The sequence below is a fragment of the Phycodurus eques genome, chromosome 9 (assembly GCF_024500275.1).
Source record: "Phycodurus eques isolate BA_2022a chromosome 9, UOR_Pequ_1.1, whole genome shotgun sequence".
Taxonomy (NCBI): domain Eukaryota; kingdom Metazoa; phylum Chordata; class Actinopteri; order Syngnathiformes; family Syngnathidae; genus Phycodurus; species Phycodurus eques.
The window spans coordinates 9,875,894-9,896,635 of NC_084533.1; the positions used below are offsets into that span (position 1 = coordinate 9,875,894).

Genomic DNA, 20,742 nt, shown 5'->3' on the forward strand with positions numbered 1-20,742 from the left:
CGTAAATCCACGCTGGCTGGGAACCGTTCCTTTCTCGCGAGCTTGCTCGCTCATCTGCCACAATGTGTTGAATGAATCATGCAAAACTTTCTCACATTCATTCTGCCGTGCTCGCCGTCTGCCATAAACATCCGTGCAGTTCTTTGGCTAGAGATTGTTGTCTCGATGGAGGCCTGCGTTCATCTGTCCAATCCAATTTATTTAAGTACCGTACATTTAAAAACAACAGAGTTCACCAAAGTGCTATAAATCAGAGGATATAAAATATAGCACCAGTAAAATTAAGCAAATGCAGGACATAAAAACATTACAAAAACAATCACAAATTAAATCCACATACTGCCAACTGTCATATAGGGTCTGAGAAAGCCGGGGGAAGAAATTAGTTTTTAAATGGCATTTAAATATAGGCACAGTGAGAGAAAGTCTAACTTGGAGGGGGAACTAATTCGACAGTTTGGGGGCAGCGACAACAAGGGCTCTTGTCTCCCCTGCATTTTAACCTTGATCTTGGGACGACAAGTAGAGATCTGTCAACAGACCTCAGAGACTGTGTTGGAGTGGAAGGGTGTAAAAGTTCAGAGAGGTTTGATGAAGCCAGCCAGCCCATTTAGCACTTTAAAAACAAGCAAACATTTTAAAATGAATTTTGAACTGGATTGGGACGGCACAGTTGAGATGTGCTCTTGCCTTTGTGCTCTGGTTAAGAGTTGAGCAGCAGCGTTCTGGACCAATTGTAAGCGAGCGAGTGAAGCCTGTCTGACACCAACATAGAGAGCATTACAATAGTCAAGTTTGGTGTAGACAAAAGCATAGATAACCCTCTCGAACTCAATCAAGGAAAGGAAAGGCTTAAACTTGGATTATCCATGGACATATGACATGCATAGTAAGGCAAAATGGCATTGGCCATCAAGTTTTTTTTCTTTTTTTTTAGTAAATGCAGTGTGGCAGCATTGCAGCTCTTGTCAGAATAAAGTACAGTAATCTGTCTCTATATTGCGGTTTCAGTGCATCTCATATTCTTATTTAACCATATTTATATTGCTGGTAATTTGCCATATCACGGGCAGAGTCCAAAATGAACACTCGCCAATCGCCAAATGCGACAAAATTATCTGTTTGGCAAGTGAATCTTAGAGCGCTACTCGCCACATAGCGAGCTTGTACCCATGTACACAAATCATCATCATCAAAAAATATAACTAGTTTAGTTATATTTTTCTACATTCGCTACACTGTTTAGTGAAAAGTGTTCTTATTTTTTTCTACATGTATTTTATTTGCCTAATAAGTATGCTCATATGTTGGGGTTATTGGTTTAATTATTGACTGATGAGTGTTGGTAATGAAAGGCGTTAATAAATTGCTACTAAACTACTCTCTAGCCTTTTCAGTTCTCAATACAGATGCTTTAAAACTGGCTATTTAAAAAAAGTTAAAAAAAAATTAAAATAATTGAAATAGGACTGAAAAAAAAAAGAATCTTTTATATATTTATTTGAACAGCCCAACAATGAACACACAAAACAGGTGTGGCAGTACAAGCTAAAAACATGAAGATAATGTGACAATACAACAATCAGCAGTTTTACTAAGCAAAATCCAAGCTCTTTAAAACCAAATTAAATTAAACATTGACAGCCTGATGTTTCAGCCTCCAAGCTGCTTAAAAGTCCTTTTAAAAGTGTTTAATGATGAAAAATTAAACAGACGTACACGAGGGAGTATGATTCCACAGAGGCTGTAATGCTGTTGCATGAGGACTGTGTGAGGCCAGACTTTATGAATGGTAAATAAAAAAAATTTTTTGCATTGAACATAATACCATATTATAGAAATATGTGTTAAATTAGGCCTGCACAGATACACACACACATTGCACATGCCGTTATCACGATGATATTTTTTCAATATATTGTGCACCCCTATGTAAAATGATTTAGTATTTTGGCCGGTAAAAAAATATGCTTGGCCCGTGGCCAACTTGGTTGGTGAGTCAGAAAGTGAATTTAGCCCCCTGATCACAGGATTTCTTTACATATTTTTTTAATTGACATGGTAATACAAGCATTTTCTAACCTAAAACGTCCAAAAAAAAAAAAAAAATGAATGAAAACACATTACCAGGTTAGCGCATCTGCCTCACAGTTCTGAGGACCGGGTACTGCGGTTTCCTCCCACATCCGGTTTCCTCCCACATCCCAAATACATGCATCGTAGGTTAAGACTCTAAATTGCCCGTAGGTGTGAATGCGAGTGCGAATGGTTGTTTGTTTATACGTGCCCTGCGATTGGCTGGCAACCAGTTCAGGGTGTACCCCACCTCCTGCCCGAAGTTAGCTGGAATAGGCTCCAACACTCCCGCAACCCTTGTGAGGATAAACGGCTTAGAAAATGGATGGATGGATGGACATTACCAGGCATAAAATACCTGTACAGTACAAAAGCTCAGTTGTGCTGAGCTTCCTAGTGTCTTTGAACGCATCGCTGGTCCAAGCATGCTGCAGAGTCGAGAGAGCGTTTGTTGACTGTATACATCTCACAGTAACCCTGTTTCGCAACTAAATAGACTAACGTCTCGTCGTGTACCCTTGGAAGATGTTACAATACTTTGTCAAGGCCTAAGATACCATCCAAACAAGGTACCTGCCGGCTGGCAGTTAGCGGCAGAGGAAGTGTTTGTGCCTGTACGTAGACCTTATGGCATAAATGAGTCCGGTACATGAAGCAGGACTAAAATAATATCAGGGTAATGGCTTTAATGCTCTTGCTGGCTTTGCAGTACAATCAGCATAAACTTCAATGATGAGAACAGTACCTTCATTTTATATGTTGTTAATATGTATGTATGTTTCAGAGTGTAAAAAGTGTTTGAGTATCGGAAATGTTTGAGTATGGTAGGGGTTAATAAGAGTGTGGGAAAGATTAATAAGTGTAGGACGAGGAAGGTTCATAAATAAATTCTTAAATATGTTAAAAATTATAAAAACATGGATGCTACATCGCAGAGGTCACCTATTGCAGGGGTGGTACGGAACCTAACCCCCGCGATAAACGAGGGATCACTGCAGTATGTTATTTGATTCGTTCTTCCTGTGTTCTTTTTTTCGGCGGACTCGAATGCCAATTCGAGTCACCGCTCATTTGTGCACAGGGCTAGGAATTACCAACATTGAATTTTGTTTTTATTGTTGTTTTTGGTGCAGGTGTCCCGAAATGTGCTGGAACAGATCACCAGCTTTGCCTTAGGGATGTCCTATCACTTGCCTCTCGTACAGCACATTCAGTTCATCTTTGACCTCATGGAGTACTCCCTCAACATTAGTGGCCTCATCGACTTTGCCATTCAGGTAACTAAGTAGTTAAATTTTAATGTGGGCGCTATCATGACTTTGTCAATGACCCATTTGTTTTTGTAGCTTCTGAATGAGCTGAGCCTGGTGGAAGCCGAGCTGCTGCTCAAGTCATCAAGCCTGGTGGGGAGCTATACCACCAGCTTATGTCTGTGCATCGTCGCTGTCCTGAGGAGGTACCACTCCTGCCTCATACTCAACCCCGAGCAGACGGCGCAGGTCTTCGACGGGTATGTTGGTCACGAGCCTTTGACAATCATCAGTATGTTTGACCTATGCATTATAATCCACATGAATGTGTAAGGTTAAAGTTGGAAGCCCACTGCAGTGATTCCCAACCACAGTGCTGCGGCACATTAGTGATCGTTAGAGCTAGTTTGGTGTCCTGCAGGAAATTATCAGAAAATTACTATTTATTTACTACAAATAGTGGCTATATCTAGTCCAGCAATGTATAGTGACAGGTAGAAAAATTCAATGTTTTTCCACTAAATGGCAGAAGGTACAATTGTTTATTTGCCTGTTGCCACTCATACACCCGAATAATAGCCTTGTGTTTCAAATAAACAGGCCCAGATTCCATATTTAGTAATACATTTGTGAGTAAGTTGAGACAAGATCATCATCATTACTGTGGAACCTTGATAAAACTGACCCCGATATAATGGATATCGGATAAAATGGACCATTGGGACTGAGGAATGTGTCCAAAAATAGTTTCAATTTGCACTTAAAATGTCATTGACAAAGTGTATTAGTTCCAGAACTGAGCACTGTTGTTTACTGCCACTGTGGCGCAATGCAGGCAGAGAATGTGACTGACATATTTGCGGGTCACAGATATACAATATGACTGGATCCAATTCCAAAAGCTGTGTCATCCCAATTCATGACTGAATTGGGATGACTAATACTGAAACATGAATGTAAAGCCTCCTAAATCGACATCGCTGTGTCTAATGTTGTCTTAGACTTCGCATTGTGGTGAAGTCTGGTGTGAACCCAGCAGACTGTTGTTCCGCTGAGCGCTGCATCTTGGCCTACCTGTATGACCTTTACACCTCGTGCAGTCACTTGAAGAACAAGTTTGGGGAAATATTCAGGTACTGAATAAATTTGATTCACAGAAAAAAAAATATTGGTTAAATCTCTTAAATTGTAATTAAGGATAAAACCTTTTGTAAAAACAAGATTTGAATATAACTGTACACGTTTGTATATTTTCTCTCTTTTTAGTGAGTTCTGCTCCAAAGTGAAGAACTCCATTTACTGCAACATCGACCCCTCGGACTCCAACATGCTGTGGGACCCCGTGTTCATGATGGAGGCAATCGCCAACCCCTCGGCGCACAACTTCAACCACTCCATGGTGGGCAAGATCCTCAATGACAGCCCTGCCAATCGCTACAGCTTCGTGTGCAACGTACTCATGGATGTGTGCGTGGACCACCGGGACCCTGAGAGGTATTGTTTTAGGAACTGGGGATAATTTGATGTACCATATTTTCCGGACTATAAAACCCATCGGATTATAAAACGTGCCCACTTTGTGGAGAGCAATTATTTTTTATTTTCATATATTGGCCGTACCTGATTATATGCCACAGATATACGTTGTGAAATTAGATATTTACACAGAAATATTTCGTAAATCTTTATTGACATACCTTGTTTCCAAACAGTGCCTGTAAAACGGCTCAAACATAACAGAAAACTCATCATTTTTATTTATCCTCCTCCTGTTCACTGAAATCGTCGTCTTCGGTGTCGGAGTTAAAAGCCTCAGAACGTCTTCGTCACACACCATTTCAGTCTCTCTGTCGCGCTCAATGTCATTTTCATCTCGAGACACAGTTACCGCTGAAGTTGTGCTGTTCTCCTCACGTAGCAGTCCAGCCTTTCGAAATCTGCTGGTGATCGTAGATTGTTTCACACTGCTCGACGCTTTTATGATCCACTGGCAGACCTCAGAAAAGGATGATCCTCTTGGACGCCTACTGTAACACTGCGTCAGCCATTCAGTCATTAAGCTTTCTATCAGCTACCCTTTTTTGTTAACTTTGACCACTATGCCTTTTGGGAATTTTTCTTTTGGCATAGTCGTCCGCTTAAAAATCACCATTGGTGGAAGCGTTTGTCCGGAAGTGGTGCAGCTCAAAACACGCTTGAAGTGCGTTCTCTCGTGGCCAGTTGTTTTCACCATAATGGATGACACTCCTGTCTTGTGAACAGTTTGAGTTAGAGGCAGGTCGAACGTCAAAGGCACCTCATCCATATTTATGTCGTCTGGTCCGATGGAATCCTCGACTATTTTTGTTGCAATTAATTTGTGGAAGTTTGCAACTTTTTCCTCGTAGTCGGGAGGGAGGTGCTGACAGACAGTCGTCCGCGCCCTGATGGACAAAACCTTTTGTCTCATGAATCGAAAACACCATGATACGCTTTTCTTCTTGTTCTTTTCATGATGAGGGTGTGCGTTCGTGGTGCTTTTCGCTTCGAGCGCACCAAAAAACTGGCGTGGTCTTCTTCTACACGCTGGAGGCATCTGCACATGCCCAAACCGCAGTGCATTATGGGAAACGGTCATGTTTTAAGCATTACCTTTGAACAAGTTTTTGTTGTATGTTCAAACGTGTTGGGCCGGTCTTGTTTTTGCACTTATTGGACCACCTGATAGCCGCTCGCGGAAAAAAAATCTATATTTTAGCTGCATCATTACATAGGCCGCTGGGTTCAGATCGCGCGGGAAAAAAGTAGTGGCTTATAGTCCGGAAAATACGGTAATTTCTTTTGACAATACTTCTGGATACACAATGCGCCTGACAACTTGTGGTTGAGATAAGGTTCATGTTTCTCTTCGAAGGGTTAATGATATCGGGATCCTGTGTGCCGAGCTGACGGCGTATTGTCGCTCCCTGAGTGCTGAGTGGCTCGGCATCCTCAAGGCACTCTGCTGCTCCTCCAACAACGGCAACTGCGGCTTTAACGACCTGCTGTGTAACGTCGACGTATGTTCAGGATCACTTAACGAAACACTGATTCTCACCTTCAACACGGAGCCTCCAAAGTAAAACACAATTTGTTCTGTGACATGGGTTGACTTCCAAATTCACATTTCAAAAAATGTTCCCCATAAGAAGTAATATTAAGTAAAACCACCCACCCTTTGAAGACATGTCAGACACAAGTTCGACTTCTGGTTCGATAGTCAGCATCAGACTTTTCCTATTTGTCTTGACACAGCCTTTTGTAGTGGCTAGGGCTGGGCATTGTTAAAATCCTCACGATTTGAATTTGATTCTTTAGGTTGCAGTTCGATCCTGTCAATTTTCTAGGTTGTGATTTGATTCAATATTGATTTAAATCCAATGATATAGATTCAGTATGAAGTAGAAATACACAAATAAGTAGCAACGTGACAAAATCTCCCAAGAATGCCAATCTGTCAAAATGCAATGTCTGTTTTGGATGGCCACTTCAACCTGAGTACAACGCAGCAAGAAATTTGAAAATCGGATGATGGTTTATGGAGAAATTGATCTTTTTGTGCGTGAAAAATATGGCCTTTTTGGGAGCGATTTTGTGTTATATCACCTACTGAAAATCTGGTCAAAAATGTCTTCAGATTAGAGTAAAACAGTATAACTTTAATTATTTATCAACAAACAATTCACACACTCCTGTAATTAGCCATGCTGAATGCCATTTTTGAGCTTATTTCATTTGATAATGCTCATGTAAATGCCTCATTGGTGTAAATTGACAAAAATGTTTGTCAAATTTTCAGAATTCTTTCAAGGGATGGTCTGTATTGTTTTTCAAAAGGAAAGTAATTAAGATAAGATATACAAATTTGGACATATGAACCATAATCTACTTTTAAAAACATTGGTTGCCATGGTAACAGGAACTTTGCAATAGAATTACTTTATTTCACTAGTAACTCTTTTTCTCAGGAACTACTGGATGGGTTTGGCTGAAACTTAAGCACGTTATTTATAAAGCTATTGTGTGCAACAATGAAGTTTGGTCCTACACGCATTAAGTCTACTTAATGCTATAGATGCCCCCACAAAGCTAGTCTGTCGTAACCTTGACAACAATATCTTGGGAAATAATTATTATAAATGGTTAAAAATTCTTATTTGCATTTAGGAAAGTGTCATGCAAAAGCTGTGAATATTTAAAGATATCATCTTGAGGAGATAGTAAAACGTATAGATTACAGTTCTGTTGATAAACGTGATTATGCCACGGACATCCAGTTTTTAAGGATTAACCTCTGATTCATCATGTCCGCCCATGTCCACGCAAAATGACAGCAGTCTTCAAAGGTTTACTCAAGACATATGGAATATTTCGCTGAACGACGCGAGTGGTATTATTCAAGCAACTTCATCCATGATAATACATGACTTCATTGTGGACCAATAGTCTCGTAGTTTAGCAAATTTTAGTTCATGATCATTCTACAAGACTACACAATCGTTTACATTTTACCAACAACCACAAGCAAAGCCAACTATATGAGCACAACATTCTTGTTTTTTTCCCCTTCTTTCGTGATGACTTAGCATTTGTGAATTAATTGGCCACTTCATTAGGTACAACGAGGAGGAGGTGGATGCGACCGCTTAAGTTATTTTCCGGTTTAAAATAGACTTTTGTGCTTTGTTCATGGGAGAGGCAAACAAACATTATTTATGGACAGAAACTAAAACTCAGAGGACGTTGCAATTAAATGTACAGGTGTACACTTTTGTGTATATTTTGCCGCACATCTGAGTTCTAGTAATATTTCTTAACTGAAGGAACCAGGACTAGACAACTTTGGAGACATGATGATCAAATGTAATGTAGTGGTTGAAGATGATACCGAGAGTCTTAGCAGTGAATTTAATATTCTGGTGAAGTGGGCCAATAAACTGAGTAGCAGCAGATTTCTGGACCAATTAAACGAACTTCAGTTTTGTCAGCCTTTAGATGGAGACAATTTTGAGTTGGTGGAACGGTGGACTGAGGACCCGTCAGCAGTTGGTCAGTTACTGTTTTTCACGTATATTTGATAGAAACGGAAACCTGGAAATAGGTCTATAATTCTATAACTGGGTAGGGTTGAGTGAGGGTTTTTTTAAGGAGAGGCTGGACACTGGTGGTTTGAAAATAATCAGGTACAGTGCCAGAAGAAAGAGAATAATTAATAATAGTGGGTGGGACCTAATATATTTAAAACATTTCGTTGGGAGCAGGTCACGTGAACTGGTGGAGGGGCGCATTTGAGCTATTGCGTTAAGAAGACACTGAAGGGTAATCTGAGAAAATTCAGTCAGTAGGGCAGGATGGCTGTAAGGAACTGGGGGTGACACATTTGAGGTGAGATGTGATCTGAGCGCTTCAATTTTACCAACAAAGATAGAAAGCTATCACAATCAATCGAAGGTGAAACAGGATTTGTAAAATGATTAATCGTGTTGAAGAGGAACCTTGGACTATTTCTATTACTATTAATTCATTTTGAAAGGTACGTTGTTCGTGCACAGGTCCACAGGTGTGAATTGTTGATCGTCTATACCAGACATGCCCAAAGTCCGGCCCCCGGGCCAAATCCGGCCCGTGTTCATATTTCCACTGGCTCGAAGCCTCTGTCATAAAACCAATAATATGTGGCCCGGCAGTGCAAAATACACGCGCAATTTTATATTTCACCACAGGATGGCAGTAAACGTGTGGCTGAACTCTCGCGGGGCCGTTTTGCTCATGATCTGTTTTTTGCCCATTTCTAAAATGGCAACTGGAAGTAAGAAAAGGAAAGTTGATAGCGAGGGTCGACGTTTCCAGGACAAATGGAAGTCTGAATATTTTTTCACTGAGTTTCGAAACAACTGCGTCTGCCTAATTTGCCAAGAGACTGTGGCTGTGTTCAAGGAGTTCAATATAAAGAGGCACGACCAGACGGAACATGCGAATTACGACAAGCTAACTGGGAACGAACGCAGTGAAAAATTGAAGCAACTGGAAGCCTTTTTTTCGTGAGCCTGTGATGAAAGCACGGATGCATCCGACAGCGCTCAGTTACTGTTTTTTTTTTTAGAGGAGTGGACAGTGAAATGAACATGCGTGAAGAGCTACTTGACCTCCAGAGCCTTCAGGACCAAACAAGAGGGAAAGATTTATTTGCTTCTGTTTGTTCCGCCGTACATGACATAAAATTAAAGTGGAATAAAATCACAGGGATTATTACGGATGGTGCACCTGCCATGGTTGGCGAGCACAGTGGATTATCAACCCGAGTGTGTAACAAAGAAAGCGAAGAAGGAGGTATAGCTATAAAACTCCATTGTATTATTCACCAAAAAGTTCTATGTGCCAAACCGTTTCCGTGGATCTCAGTGACGTTCCAGCCCACCTGCAGCTGGAGCTCATTGAGCTGCAGTGTGACACAGAGTGTCGCACCCGGTACCAACAACTCCCTCTTGTCAACTTTTACCATCAGCTTGATAAAGACAGGTTCCAAGAGATTCGTACATTTGCTAAGAAAATTTTTAGCTTGTTTGGCTCGACATACTTGTGAGAAGACATTCTCAGTCATGAACATGAATAAGAACCGCGTGAGGACAAGACTAAGTGACTCCCACCTGCGTGACATCTTGCGCATTAAAACCACCGCTTTTGAGCCAGACCTGCCCCATTTACTGCAGTCGAGATCTCAGTTTCACCCTTCACATGAATGCAAACATGTTGTTTGTTGATTCTGATGAATAAAGTTTGAGTTTGAGTCAAATTTCATAAAAAATACTTTATTTTGCATTTCATTCATTTTTATTTTAACCTTCATTTATCCAGGTCAGGCAGTTATAAGATCTACCTAGCAGCAGACAGCATAATAAAATAAAAAAACAAAAAAGCATTTCCCTCGTCGGTAGCATGTAAAATTAGTGCTGGCCCGCATGACAATTTTTTTACGGCAATGTGGCCCCTGAGCCAAAAAGTTTGGGCACCCCTGGTCTATACTGTATGTGCCCTGCAATTGGATGGTGATGAGTTCAGGGTTTAGGGCTCATCCCAATTCTATTCCTTAGCCCTTCCCCTTCGTTTTAGCACTTGGTTTTGCATGAGAACGAAGGGATATCCCATTCCCTAGGGGAAGGGCTAAAATGAAGGGGTGTAGAGCCATTGAAACCAAGTGTGGTTGGGGAGCTAACTTGGAAGCGAGGGGTGTGGGATTACGCCCCCACTGGCAGGCGAAGAACTTTCTTACAAGACGACGGAACGGACAAGGAAATGCATGCGTAAATGTAAGTTAGCATAATCATTAATATTTTTACAAATTACAGTCATGTTTTTATCCACAGACGTATAAGCCATGTTTTGAATTGTTATTTAAAGGCTCGTTATGACGATCTTTGGTATCGCCAGTCTACCGTCAGACTACGGTGACAAATTGACAGCAACGGACTTCATTACAATGTACTATATTTTATGAACAATGTAGTAATGTCGCTTCTGTGTATACTGTGACGTTCGCTTTCCATATAAGGCTGTAATCAACCTAATCACTAATGTAATGCAGAATTTCATCGTTGTGTAGCTGTTACCTTAGTGTTTACATATCCTCGTCCGACATCGGGTTTACTTAACACAAGGTCAACGTTATCAATAACCGGACCTCTTTTCCTCCACAGGGAAGCGACAAGACAACAGTCTTCTACAACAGCACACAAAACTCCAGAAATACAAGCCCAGTGCCAAAATAATATGGACACAAAATGCAATTCTACAGTTCCAATTAGAGCAATATGAACAAATATCACATGCGACTCAAGCAAAAAAATTTATTTTTACAACTTTCCAGTTAAAATGTAGACACTGTATTTAAATTTTGTTTGTTCTTAACATTATATTAATTCGATTTAATATTTGTTTGATACATTTATTATATACATATTTTAAGTCCCCCCCCACACCCCACAAAAAAATCTGCAATATCTAAATGTAAATATCACACTACTACTTTTACTTTCAGTTTGTCCCATTACGAATCTCCACAGTGTCATCCTTTTCCAAGTAAGCCTGTCTTCTGCATCCTCCTCTCTAACACAATCTGCCCTCATGTCTTCCATCACTACATCTACATCTATCAACCTTCTCTTTGGTCTTCCTCTAGCTCTCTTGCCTGGCAGCTCCGTCCTCATCATCCTTCTACCAATATAATCAATATCTCTTCTGGACGTGTCCAAACCATCGAAGTCAGCTCTGACTTTGTCTCCAAAACATCGAACCTAAACATCTAACCTTGGCCGTCCCTCTGATGAGCTGATTCCTAATCCTATCCAACCTGGTCACTCCCAGAGAGAACCTCAACATCTTCATTTCTGCTTCCTGTTGTCTCTTGAGTGCCACTGTCTGTAATCCGTATATCATGGTTGTCCTCTGTTTTACAAATGTCCTTAATCCAAGCAGAAACTCTTCTGTCACATAATACACCTGACACCTTTCTCCACCCGTTTCAACCTCCTTGGACCCATTTCTTCACTTCCTTACTGCACTCCCCGTTGCTTTGGACTATTGACTTTAAGTCCTCCACACTCGCTATCTCCCTGTAGCCTCACTCTTCCCCCTCTACCCCTCTCATTCATGTACATATATTCTGTTTTACTTAGGGTAATCTACTTTCCCTGCATGCCCTGCACCTTCCTTCTGCCCTCATACATGTCCTGTATTCTAACATAATTCACGGTCACTGCACACTTCCGCATGCAGTTCCACAGTTCCTCTCTGGGTACTCTGTCATAGGGTTTCTGTAGATCAGAATCATCTTTATTTGCCAAGTATGTCCAAAAAACACAAGGAATTTGTCTCCGGTAGTTGGAGCCGCTCTAGTACGACAACAGACAGTCAATTGACAGAGAACACTTTTGAGACATAAAGACATTGATAAAAACAGTCACTGAGCTATAAAGGGTTGCTAGTTATCTGGTAATGCCGGTACAAATTTATTATTATTATTTTTTGACAATTGTGCAAAAAGATGCAGAGTCCTCTAGCACTTAGAGCAGTTCGAATGACTAATCTTGCAATAGAACGGTGCAGTGACCATTGTGCAAAGGACGCCGAGACTTCAAGGAGTGTATGCAGTTTAAAGTGACGAGTCGTGCGATAATCTGGGACAATGTTGATTGTGCAAATGTTGCAGATACTCCTCAGTCAGTGCACGAGTAGTATATAATTGCCCCAACAGAAATGTGACAACAAACTCAGACAAAAAAAATTGGCAGCATGTTGCAATGGAATTGTAGGTAAGAAGTTGATTGCAAGAGGGAAGAAGCTGTTGGAATGTCTGCTAGTTCTAGTTTGCATTGATCGGTAGCGCCTACCTGAGGGAAGGAGCCGGTGACCGGGATGTGGAGGGTCTGAGGGGATTTTGCACGCTCTTGTTTTAGTTCTGGCAGCGTGCAAGTCCTCAAGGTTGAGTAGGGGGGTACCGACAATCCTTTCAGCAGTTTTGATTGTCCGTTGCAGTCCGAGTTTGTCCTTTTTTGTAGCAGCACCAAACCAGACTGTGATGGAAGAACACAGGACTGATTCGATGACCGCTGTGTAGAACTGCCTCAGCAGCTCCCGTGATGCTCTTGAGGAGGTCCAGCACGAGACGTTCAAAGGACTTAATGACAACAGTTGTCATTCTGACCTGAGATTGTAGTTTTCTTGGGGACTGGGATGATGGTGGAGCGTTTGAAACAGGATGGTACTTCGCACAGTTCCAGAGATCTATTGCAGATCTGTGTGAAGACTGGAGCGAGCTGGCAGACTTTGAGGCAGGATGGGGACACAAGCTCTGGACCTGCCACTTTGTCAATCTTTTGTTGTTTGAAGATGCGTCTCACATCCTGTTCGGGGATGGTTAACAGAAGTCAGAGGTGTGATTGTGTTAGGTGGTGCGGCTGGGAGGGTGTGGGGTGTGAAAGTGTCCTTTTCAAATCTGCAGTAGAAGGTATTCAAGTCGTTGGCTAGTGTGCTATTGTTCTCAGCTTGGGGGGATCGTCGCTTGTAATTGGTCAGCGATTGTAATGTATGCCAGACTGATTTAGAGTCGTTAGCGCTAAACTGTTTTTCCAACTTTGCTGCATAGTTCCTATTTGCAATGTTAATTTATTTAGTCTGCAGGTTTCTAGCTCGATTATACAGGGCCCTGTCCCCGCTTTGATATGCGTCCTCCTTGGCTTGGCGAAGCTGCTTAAGTTTGGCAGTGAACCACGGCTTGTTGTTATTGAATGTGCGAAATGACTTTGTTAGAACACAAACCTCTTCACAGAAACTGATATAGATCTACAAAGACGTAATGTAGCTCCTTCTGACCTTCTTTGTACTTCTCCATCAACACCCTCAAGGCAAATAATGCATCTGTTGTACTCTTTCTAGGCATGAAACCATACTGTTGCTCGCAAATACTCACTTTTGTCCTGAGTCTAGCCTCCACTACTCTTTCCCATAACTTCATTGTGTGGCTCATCAACTTTATTCCTCTATAGTTCCAACAGCTCTGCACAGGCACCAGAATTGAAACCTAAATTGGCACCAGCACACTTTTCCTTCATTCCTCAGGCATCTTCTCACCCGCTAGAATTTTATTGAACAACCTGGTCGAAAACTCCACAGCCACCTCTCCTAAGTGCTTCCATACCTCCACAGATGTCATTAGGACCAACTGCCTTTACATTTGTCATCCTTTTTAGTGCCTTTCTTACTTCCCCCTTACTCTAATCATTGCTACTTCCTTGTCCACCACACTTGCCTCTTCTACTCCTCCTCTCTCATTTTCCTCATTCGTCCACTGCTCAAAGTATTCTTTCCATCTATTCAGCACACTACTGGCACCAGTAAACATATTTCCATCTCTATCCTTAATCACCCTAACCTGCTGCACATTCTTCCCATCTCTATCCTTCTGTCTGGCTGACCTGTATAGATCTTCTCCTCCTTTAGTGTCCAACCTGGCATACATGTCATCATATGCCTCTTGTTTGGCCTTTGCCACCGCTACCTTCCCCCTATGTTGCATCTCTATTGTATTCCTTTCTCCTCTCCTCGGTCCTCTGTGTCCCACTTCTTCATAGCCAACCTCTTTCCTTGTATTATTTCCTGTACTTTAAGGTTCCACCACCAGGCCCCCTTCTCCCCTTTCCTACCAGAAGATACACCAATTACTCTCCTGCCTGTCTCTCTGATCACCTTGGCTGTCGTGTTCCAGTCTTCTGGAAGCGCCTCCTGTCCACCAAGAGCCTGTCGTACCTCTTCTCGAAAAGCAGCGCAACTTCTCAGTTTCCACCACATTTCTCTGCTCTGTCTTTGTCTTCTTAATCTTCCCCCCGACCACCAGAGTCATTTTACACACCACCATCCTATGCTGTCAAGCCACACACTCCTCTACCGCTACCTTACAGTCGGTAACCTCCTTCATATTACATCGTCTGCACAAGATGTAAGATGTGCTTCTACCGCCGCTCTTGTAGGTCACCCTATGATCCTGCCTCTTCTGGAAGAACGTGTTCGATAGCCATTTCCATCCTTTTTGCAAAGTCTGCCACCATCTGTCCCTACCAAGTTCTTTTGCTGGATGTCAGACTTACCCATCACTTCTTCATCACCCCTGTTTCCTTCACCAATATGTCCATTACAATCTGTACCAATCACGACTCTGTCTGGGATGCAGAGAACTACTTTGTCTAGCTCCTTCCAGAATTTCTCTTTCACCTCTAGGTCACATCCTAGTTGTGGGGCATAGTCACTCATCATATTCCTTCCAGAATTTCTCTTTCACCTCTAGGTCACATCCTAGTTGTGGGGCATAGTCACTCATCATATTATAAATAACATCCTCAATTTTAAGTTTCAGCCTCATCATTTGATCTATTTTTTTTACCTCCAAGGCATTCTTAGATAACTCTTCCTTTAAAATAACTCCTCCTCCATTTCTCTTCCCATCTACACAATGGTAAAATAACTTGAACACTGCCGTTAAACTTCTTGCCTTACTGCCTTTCCACATGCTCTTCTAGACACACGATATATCAACCTTTCTCCTCAGGTCAACCAACTCCCAAGCGTTTCCTGTCATAGTCCTAACATTCAAAGTCCCCATATTCAGTTGTAGGTTCTGTGCCTTCTGCTTCTTTCTGTCTAAGAACCCGCTTTCCACCTCTCCTTCAGCGCCCTGTAGGTTAACGGCGCCAGTGGCGGACAGTTAACCCGGGTCATGACCGATCCGGTATGGAATTCTCTGGATGAACACTCATATTTGTTTAGCAAATTTTTAAGCCGGATGCCCTTCCTGACGCAACACTCTGCATTTCTCTGTGCTTAGGAGCGGCCTACAGTTTGCACTGGCTTGTGTCCCCCATAGGGCTGCATTAATAATCACACTACTACCGTATCATCATACGGAAATTCTCCCAAATGTCAATAACTATGTTCTGTAAATGTCGTTTTCATAATTGCGTGTTTGTTTTAACTCAATGCTGCAAATTGTGAGAGGCCTAACTGATATTCATCGTTCCTGTGACAGTGGCAATAGTTATATTATATTCTTTTCTGTTTATTTTCTTCTTTTTTTTGTGCGCGTTTACAAATTTTTGGTTATGTTTTGTGATGGTTGTTTTTGGTGTTATTTATTGGCCGACATTAGGCCATAAAGTCAGTTTGTCAAAATATGTTCCTTCTATTAAAGGATAGAAATGTATGCACTCGGTCACGTGGTAGGAAACATAAACAATTTCAAAATACCAGTCACCTTTACAAATTGCATAAACAGACATGTTTCAATATAAAAGCAATTTATAATAGTAACATTCATTTGACACAAGATGGCATTTTGGAACTAAATTGTCCCGTCTGCTTACAACACAGCCAGCAGCGAGGTGAGGGATTCTGACTAGTGATGGGATGATGATACCTCAAGGAGTGTATTGACACACTACACAAAATGTGTCGGCACTGTATTGACACCTGTATTGACACCGTGTTGGTCAATAGTGACCCCTGCAGTAGTTCTTAAATAATTGCAGGTAAAGAAAATGAAAATAAGATGGAAAAGCTTTACATGCTGCAAACCCAACATCAGGCTGTGAAATAACATTTAATCGCTAGTCTTTAAAATATTATCTCATCGTATAATTTCATTTGCTCAATTTGTTTGAGTTTTTTATGATAAGTTTAAAATTTGCTTAAAACCTCAGCCTCATCCACTGCTTGGTTGTTAGGAACTGCAAACCAAAAGGAAATATTTTAAAAGCTTATTAAAGGACTGCAATTTTTTACAAACAATATTGTAGAGTCACACAAAGCCTTTTGTGTGTAATAAAGTATTTTTGAAAATTAAATTTCTTTGTGAGAATTTCAACATACCTGGGGTACTCACATGAATACCTGCCAATTCTTCATTACCATGCCGAGCTCTATAATGCCTCAGCATTGAGGAAGTGCTCTTATTGATGTAAGATAGCTCAGTGGAGCAGAGCCGACACTTCACCTACAATAAAATAAACAGGTAATTTATCTGAAAACAATTTAAAACCTCTTACCAGAAAAGAGTACAAACATATTTAATTAAAAAACTAACGGTAAACAATGCCCAAAGGAGAAAAATATTTACATTATTAGGCATCAAGAGAGAAAAATTATTCCAGGCTCGGGAAAACAATTGGAACAATCCATGAAGTCAGTGGAACAGGGTGAGGGCAAGCAAAAATCCAACAGCAAAACTCCATTCAACAAATCTGAAATATGTCAGCACAGTTAGTTTCCTTATAAACACAATTTGGCGCGGCACATCCAAACGACACACTAACTGTATCGGTCACATGATTTTCTTTTTAAAGCAATACACGCACCAATACGGGGTTTCACTCTTGTGCACTATGCACAGTGCTGATGCACCAGTGTTGTTCGTCCCATCACTAGTGGTGACGTGTCGTCCTAATTCCTAGGGCCTTTTACCCCTTTGTCTTGGCTCTCCAAACGAAGGGCTAAGGGGAAGGGGTAAGACAAAGGGGAAGATGGGATTGGCCCTTTGCCCCTGTCACCCAAAGTCTGCTGGGTGCTGTAAAAATGGATGGATGCATGGGTTCTACTGTATAAAGAAGCTAGTGTTCCTCTTTTAATTCCTAATCTGTTAAATTCTAATGTCCATATTCCTAAAATTTTTATTTGGTTTTGTAATGAGCTTATGCAGCCTCTCTCACTGTCTTTTATTGTTACTCTTCTGTCCCTCAGGTTAGTGATTTGTCCTTTCATGATTCCCTGGCCACCTTTGTGGCCATTCTCATAGCAAGACAATGTCTTCTGCTGGAGGACCTGGTGCGCTGTGTGGCCATTCCATCCCTCCTCAATGCCGGTAAGGATTTCAATTACTGTATTTCCTCCCGCGAATAGACCCCAAGCTTCAAATAGTTGCTTGGTAGTCTTTTAACCTAGTATTGAAGTATGTCATCACTCGGAATGTGATTGCTCCATAATGTTGTGTGTGTGTCAACCAGAAATGTACTTGAATATAATTCCAAAAGCCATCTCACAATAGAATCCTCTTCCCTTCTACAATTGAATGAGAGAAGTTTCACTATTTGTGGAAATTCCATATGGATTCAAGAAACTTGATTATCAATTCTACAGTTATGTCCTAGACCAGTGGTCTGGAACCCACTGCTCCTTTTTCATCCTTTTGCTGTGGTTCTATCTGACTTTGGAATATAAATAGAGTAACTTAAATTTGAATTATTCATGTCATTGTTCAAATGTAATTCTAAATTTGAAGATTATGGTGTTCTTGTAACATTCAAATACGTTTTTATCTCGTCTTTCATAATATGCATCACAAGCACCAATGTGTGACACCTGGTGCTAAGATTTATTGAGCTATTCAACCCCTGGTCTTCAAACCATAGATAAATCCAAGAAAACAAAAGTTTCTTAAGAAAACAGAATGTTTAATGCTACGTGCTACATGAACTATATTAAAAACAAACATTGCTCACGCCTCATAGATGACAGCTTAAAAACGATGTGTGAAAATGACATCTATAGCTGGCCCTGTCATGATAATTACTATATCAACTTATCATTCCAATTGAAGATCTCTGGTCAACTGTTTACATGTGACTTGATCTATTACGTCACTTGTAACAGCCGTGTGACATAAGCACTTCGTAGTGAACATCACGTCATTTATCAAGATGGAGGTCCGTCGTCTATTCAGCACAGTAGTTGGGATTGTTTTTATACGTTTACATAAAAAAAAGATAAAAAAAACATGATCTCCATTGCATACGAGCTGCGTCGAGAGCTGCCATATTTACGGCGTGCATAAACGATGATGTCACCGTGACTTTATATTATTTATCCAGTTAACGTAGCTAGCTAACAGCTTGTGTATACATTTATAGATACACTTGCATAATAACACGACGTACCCATGACTAGTCCATATTCTTAGAAAACTACAATCCCGCTGTGTGAGCAGAGTGGTGGCATGCGCGCGAGCAGAGAGGTATGGCGGTGACTCCACACTGCACGCATCTCAGTCAGGTTATTCTAATTGAGGTGCTTCTATGGAGCATTTTCATTCAGCTTGGGCTTCTAAACTGATTACAATCAGAATAGAAGGCTCCATCTAAACCTGGCTGGTCTTCCAGCTCTCAATTCTTTATTTCAGACCCAGGGAGAGCCACATCACAGAGTAAAGAAAAACTATTTAATAGATAAACAAAAAAGGAACTTATAATAATAACAGTATTAAAAATAACAATCCTGATTTAAAAGCAAAAAGAAATAATAGAAAATAAGGGCGGACCTTATTTTTCATGATTTCAGAGGCATAAAAAAAACTATTATCGTTTCGCGTGATAGGTCTTTAAAAATTTATCATGACAGGCCTATCTATAGCTATAGCCCTGATATGCCGACATTGTGCGCTGAGGTTCAGGAGCAAAAATCACATTAACCAGGTCAAATAAATATTTTAATTGACTATGGTTTTACAAATATATATTTTATATTAAAAAATGGTCCTTTTGAATTCAAGTTGACAGCTGACTGCATGCTCCACACGTGATAAAATGATGGAACAGAGAACCCGACGGCATTTTGGGTTTGTAATTTTGGTTAGCTGCAGGTGGATAATAGTTTGGCTTTAATTTCATGGGCTCAAATAGACTGACTATTTTATTTGAAAGTAAGCTTTAACCAAGCATATTTTTTCAGAGTTAAATTTTTTTTGTTACATGTAGAAAGCTGTAGCAGTTCATGGATTCCATAAGTGCAGCACACTATCGTTTTTTTATACATTGAGGTTAAAACAAACAAACAAAAAAATTATATATGCAGTGTTATCCTCACGTTCTATGTCAAAGGGTTTTGTGGCTCCCAGTGCTTTTTTAAAAAAAAATTATATATATTTTTTTAATAACTGTGGTAGACGTTTGAAATGGCTCTGAGTACTTAAGGTTGCCGACCCCCGCACTACACATACAGAGAATCTGAAAAAAAACTTCTTTTTTTTTAATATAAAATCAGAGTTTTTGACACCAAAGATTGGGAAATGTTCAAGCAGGCTGCCACGTACAACAACCACAGACACTGACTTACCGACTGTGACTCTGACTATGTTGACTGTTATCTTCTAATTATCCATCCATCCATCCATTTTCTGAGCCGCTTCTCCTCAGTAGGGTCGCGGGCTTGCTGGAGCCTATCCCAGCTATCATCGGGCAGGAGGCGGGGTACACCCTGAACTGGTTGCCAACCAATCGCAGGGGACATACAAACAAACAACCATTAGCACTCAGTCACACCTACGGGCAATTTAGAGTCTCCAATTAATGCATGTTTTTGGGATGTGGGAGGAAACCGGAGTGCCCGGAGAAAACCCACGCAGGCACGGGGAGAACATGCAAACTCCACACAGGCGGGGCCGGGGATTGAACCCTGGTCCTCAGAACTGTGAGGCTGACGCTCCAACCAGCCATCTTCTAATTAGTTATTTGAAAAGCAGTCAACACATGCATAAAACTAACTTTTGGTGTTTTGTTTGATGATACAGCTTTGCTGGTCTCTGATGTACCACATTGCCAAATATCTATATTTAAAGAAACTATTGTCAGCTCCGAAGCTTATTATAAAGGCTTAAAAGGGTAGAATGCACCCTGGTGACAAGCAACATCAAACAGTATGAGACATTACTCTTATCAGAGATGAGAGTAAACTCTACGTGTTTGATGTGGCCGTGAAGCTCTGTGCTCTTTCCAGAGTGTCACCCTCTGTTATTCTTTTGCCACTTTTTTCCTCTCCTCACCGCTCTAGACAAAGGTCCATTCAGCCATGATGTGCTGTTGGGTCC

General features: G+C 41.0%; 1 protein-coding gene across 8 annotated transcripts in view; it reads left to right on the top strand.

Annotated features, from left to right (window-relative positions):
• The window catches only part of med12 (mediator complex subunit 12), a 68,947-nt gene that overhangs the window by 20,974 nt on the left and 27,231 nt on the right, over positions 1 to 20,742 (top strand). For all 8 annotated transcript variants that reach the window (XM_061686729.1, XM_061686730.1, XM_061686731.1 and 5 more), the window contains exons 18-23: positions 3,210 to 3,353; positions 3,423 to 3,586; positions 4,328 to 4,459; positions 4,593 to 4,820; positions 6,220 to 6,364; positions 17,625 to 17,745. In XM_061686729.1, coding sequence (XP_061542713.1) covers positions 3,210 to 3,353; positions 3,423 to 3,586; positions 4,328 to 4,459; positions 4,593 to 4,820; positions 6,220 to 6,364; positions 17,625 to 17,745 — 934 coding nt within the window. The remainder of the gene's footprint in view (positions 1 to 3,209; positions 3,354 to 3,422; positions 3,587 to 4,327; positions 4,460 to 4,592; positions 4,821 to 6,219; positions 6,365 to 17,624; positions 17,746 to 20,742) is intronic.